Below are 5,191 nucleotides of genomic sequence, written 5' to 3' on the forward strand. Positions count from 1 at the left end.
CATCATAGGGGGGGGCAAAATCCATCATACGGGGGGGCAAAATCCAAAACACCTGAGGTCGCGGGCCGAAATAAACATTTATTGAACGCTCCAAAACTAAATTTTTAAACTTTAAAACTGTAACATTTCAACATAACTCTGAACTAGATATATAGGATTACCTGTGATAATGTTAGTGTGAATGCTGGAAGATGCTGAAAATTATACCTGAAAACACAGATGTTGATAGTCAGCTGAAATATGAGCTAAACTCCAAAACAGCCTAAAAATCTTAGTAAATATCAAAATAGTGAAAAAAAAACAGAATGCCAATTTTTAAAACTGTAAAACTGTAACTTTTTTAACATAATTAAAAATAATAAAAATACATGAATATTATTCCAGAATAAATCAACTTAAACCTTAAATAACTTTCAATATTTTACTCTCCATAAAAATATATTTTGTCAAAATTCTTCAAGTTAGAAATGAGCTCAAGATAACATCGGGTCATTAATAACAATAAAATAAAATGATCTGGAGGGCCGGATCCGGCCCCCGGGCCGTACTTTGACTCGTGCATTACAGCGTGCACACTCTGTAGCACACACCAGTGTGTGAACACAAACACATATCAGCAACTATACAACCGCACTAACACAGCCACACAAGATTGTGTGTCCTTGCACCAACGCTCACACCAGAACGTGCACACACACATGAATGATTGTTTCTTCAGTGAACTGTCCATCCCGAAGTCACGTTTGTGTTAAACTGCTGCGTTCCTGCATCTCCTCGACCTGCTTTAAGTGTATTTCTGCTGATAAACTGCAAACTGACAGAAGAGAAGAGCTTTATCTCCAAGACACACCACACAGTCACCCACTCTGTGCACGAGAGAAGACGCGACGGCGAGTACAGGATCCAGACTCCAGCAGAGACGGTATAAATAGCTTCAGCCTGCACATACAGTAAATGGGAAATTCAAAGTGCTGGCCCTCCACTACAGCACCGGATAGGATTAGAGAGCTGAGCTGACAGCCAGGAAATTGGATTTTGGTCAAACCGGCACAAGAGGAGGCTCAGAACACAAATTGGAGCTACGACACTGACAGCCCGCCAAAAATGAGGAATCTGCCGTTTGTGCAGCAGACACCGGTGTCTCTGACAGGACGACACCCCGTCTGTAAGAAGGGGGTTCGAGGAAAACACAAGCGGGAAGGAAAGGACTCGTTTTAGTCCAGCCGAGTCCTCATGCTGACCCCTCAGGATTCTGTCTCCAAGCTCCAATCTGTGCTCGTCGCTTCATGTCTGTCTATTCTGGTTGGAGGACTTCATAATGCCCCAAAAGAGGACTTTCAGAATAAAAGCTGAGAGGGTGCTGCAGACGAGAGGATGAAGGTTTGAAACCTTTGGACATAAATACGACTGTTGGAGGAATCAGAGATCACACTGGGCCTTTGATAACCACCAACACACACACCAACACACCCCCCCACACACACCCCAACACACACACCAACACACACACACCAACACACACACACCAACACACACACCAACACACACACACCAACACACACACACCAACACACACATACATGCACACACATTCATGCACACACATTCATGCACATATGTGAACATGCATTTATGCACACACATGTGGGTGTGTGTGCATGTGTGTGTGTGCACACACAGAAACATCCAAGGTGTAACAGTGTTCCTAAATCTTTCTTTGGAAAAGAGTAACAAATATTTGAGCTTCATCCCCCAGACTCATAGTTTACCTCATAACACTCCAGTCTGTTCACCAGAATGATTTTTCCTGCTTTTTAGGGAGGGTGGGTGTGGCGGGAAAGTCTCTTCAGAGTTTAGTCACATGACCCGTATGGGTTCTGTGGGTTTTTGGTGGTCCGGTCCGTGGAGGTTGTAGAGGAGCGGCTGCATCTTTAGGGGAGCTCAGGTGTCTTGTGGGGGGGTCAAAAACAAGAAGAATCTGTAGGACACGCCTCCATCTCACCCACCCCCCCTACTGATCTCTAATGTTGTAGAAGTGTTCACTACGACCTGTCGCCCGTCTGGACGTTACAGCTGCAAATGTTGTTGTTCCTGGAGATGAGAGACAGAAGAGACTCGGAACCTGACGGGCTGTTTATCTGCTTCCTGTATTCTTTCTCTCTACGGTCCATCCATCCGTCATCCATCCATCATTCATCAATCCATCATTCATCATCCATCCGTCATCCATCCATCATTCATCATTCATCCGTCATCCATCCATCATCCATCCGTCATCCATCCATCATTCATCATTCATCCGTCATCCATCCATCATTCATCCGTCATCCATCCATCATTCATCCGTCATCCATCCATCATTCATCCATCCGTCATCCATCATTAATCCGTCATCCATCCATCATTCATCCGTCATCCATCCATCCATCCATCATTCATCCGTCATCCATCCATCATCCATCATTCATCCGTCATCCATCCATCATCCATCATTCATCCGTCATCCATCCATCTGTTCATCCATCCATCCATCCATCCATCCATCATCCGTCATCCATCCATCCATCATCCATCCATCCATCTATCATCCTTCCATCCATCCTTCCATCATCCATCCATCATCCATCCATCATCCATCCATCTTCCATCCATCCATCCATCCATCCATCCATACATCATCCTTCCATCCATCCATCCATCCATCCATCCATCCATCCATCCATACATCATCCCTCCATCCATCCACCCCCCCCAATCTTCTCCGTGTCCCTCTTCTTCAGCTCATGCAGCAGCAGGCAGCCATCATGGCGGCCAGCCACGGAGGTTACCTCACGCCGAGCGTGGCTTTTCCCGCCACCCAGATACACCAGATGGGGGCGCTCAACATCAACAGCCTCCCTCCCACCCCCATGACCCCGGTGTCGGGTGAGTTTCATCAAAGCCTGGGTGAGCACTCTGTTTCTTCCCTCTTTGCTGTGTTGGTTTGTGTGTTGTTGTGTTTGTTGGTTTGTGTTTTCCTATAAACAACAACATCCTAACCTTACGTTGGCGTGTTCCTGTGAGCGTCGGCGGTGCTGCTGCTGGGGGAATACCCATAATGCCCGTGGTGACCTTGAGCTTCGTAGCATTTGTACCGGATCTGCAGACGCGTTTGTTTCCAGAACGAACCTCCTGGATGCTGAGATCTCAGAGGAGGCTTTGAAACGCCGACTCACTGCAGACTTCTGCTGAGTCAGCATTCTTTTGGGTTTCAGGCTCAGCAAACCACAGAATACCTGATACATGCGACTGTTGCTCTCTGCTTCGTCATCTGTGAGGTGAGCGATCCAGGGGGATCAGGACCGGTTCTGTCTTCAGATTCTTCACTTGATCCAAGAAATATAATTCCTTCTCAGATTCATCACTTTTCTTATGATGTTCAAATCTGAACACGCCGTCGCCACGAAGCTTCTGTGTTCTGCATCCGGCTCCACGTGCGCCCACAGCCCGTGAGGCCGAACACATGAAACACGCCATGATGCCGCCGGACAGAAACTCTCCATACGTGCAGAGAAGAGCCGTTTGTCTGACCCTCGTGAGGCTCTCCCTGCATGGTGAGCACTGTCGCAGAAGTACCGATAAATAAATGTAAAGCTGTGACCACCGTGACAGAGGAGGAGCATCGAGATGAGGGTTAGTGGGAGGAGCCTGAACAAACTAACCTGCTGGTTCTACCTGTCCTGGTTCCTTTAACGGCGCCTTTCAAATCAAAAGAACGCAGGAAGGCCGACGAATCTCATTCCTTCTCCTCAGAGATGCATGATGGGTAATCCCAAAGGCCCTCCACGGGACAGATGCATCACAGCAGAGCTGAAGGTAACACAAACACCTGTCAGGTGGGCGTGGAGCCTCCAGGTGTTGCTGAAGTTGAACCGAATGGGTCGGCGTCCTCCAACAGAAACATGATGTCATGATGGAGGAAGCGATCCAGCCGCCGTCTACAACCACAACCCAAGTTTTGTTGACCTTTGACCTCGAGAAAAAGCTGCCATCTTGTTTTTTTTTTTTTTAATTTCCTTTCGTTTCAAATTTACAAACTGAAACTCCGCCGGGTGATTTGGATCTATCACCTCGTAGATCCCCATGCGTCTTTGGGAAGCTAACTGGGAAAAACGGCGTTAGCGTGGCGAGCTCACAGAAGTGGCGTTTCCCTGGTACTCGCACATATTTTACCAGAACACTGTAAAAATTGACTACATGAATTATTGGCTCAAGATGAATGAAACAACATGACCTGCAATATGAACATATTAGGAATGTGGGCGTGGCCAAGAAAAAACCTGTACCTATGAGGATGGAAGGTTGAAAGAGAGATTTCTGGTTCAGGGTTTGCTCTTTGAAAATGTAATCTGGTGTTTTAATCCTGACGGCTTCTGCTCACCTGAGCTGCAGGTTACCTGTGTCTGCAGCTCCAGCTGTGCTCTGTAGACACACCTGTGTGATGACGAGTCGTCCTCAGGAAGGCGCTCTGTTTGGTCCGGCGTCACGTTATCGTCTCTCCTCAGCTCCATGAACCCATGAGTCTGTGCACGTTCACGACGGCGCTGCTGCTGCTGCAGGAATGTTGGTTTCCCTTCAGTCACGTCTTGATCTTCAGGTGTTTCCTCCCCGCTGGGCAGAAACAGAAACCAAACTGCAGCCGCGCCCCCCCACCTTGCCGCTGAGCTCTGGAAAATGAATGTACCCGATGATGGAGAGGGTGCATTATGGAGCATGCGTGTGGCCGGAGCAGACGGGCCAACTCTGGCCTTGGCGGCGAGAGCGGCGTCTCCAGGGTCCTGATGGGAGGATGGGCTGAAGCTGCAGGCTAATTCATCACAGCTACAGTGAGGGGGGGGGTCTTTTTACTCCATTTTTATTGTCCCCCCCATCTCTAAAAAAGCCGCCCCTCCCCCACCAATGATGCACCGGAACCAAACAGAAATGTTTCTCTGAGCCGTGAGCTTCACGTCACCCTGACAGCTCAGCCTCTCCAAACGCCGGATCACAGGGACATGCCATGCTGAAGGGTTTCCATGACAACCGTGACAACCTCCTCTGTCTGACCAATCAGGATGAAGTCCTCTGGGGATCCGTAGTTCAGTGAGCTGTCGAAGCAGCTCTATGATGGGAGGCCTTTCTGAAAGCTCTCTGCTGCCCATCAGGAAACCCC

At 48.3% G+C, this 5,191-nt stretch overlaps 1 protein-coding gene across 1 annotated transcript in view; it reads left to right on the forward strand.

The window, feature by feature from the left end:
* Positions 1-5,191, forward strand: part of celf5a (cugbp, Elav-like family member 5a) — a gene marked incomplete in the record, with an annotated part of 128,993 nt that overhangs the window by 112,283 nt on the left and 11,519 nt on the right. Inside the window, 1 exon segment of the mRNA XM_024263998.2 lies at positions 2,781-2,925. Within this exon segment, the coding sequence (XP_024119766.1) occupies positions 2,781-2,925 (145 nt within the window).

This window comes from Oryzias melastigma, linkage group LG15 (assembly GCF_002922805.2).
Source record: "Oryzias melastigma strain HK-1 linkage group LG15, ASM292280v2, whole genome shotgun sequence".
Taxonomy (NCBI): domain Eukaryota; kingdom Metazoa; phylum Chordata; class Actinopteri; order Beloniformes; family Adrianichthyidae; genus Oryzias; species Oryzias melastigma.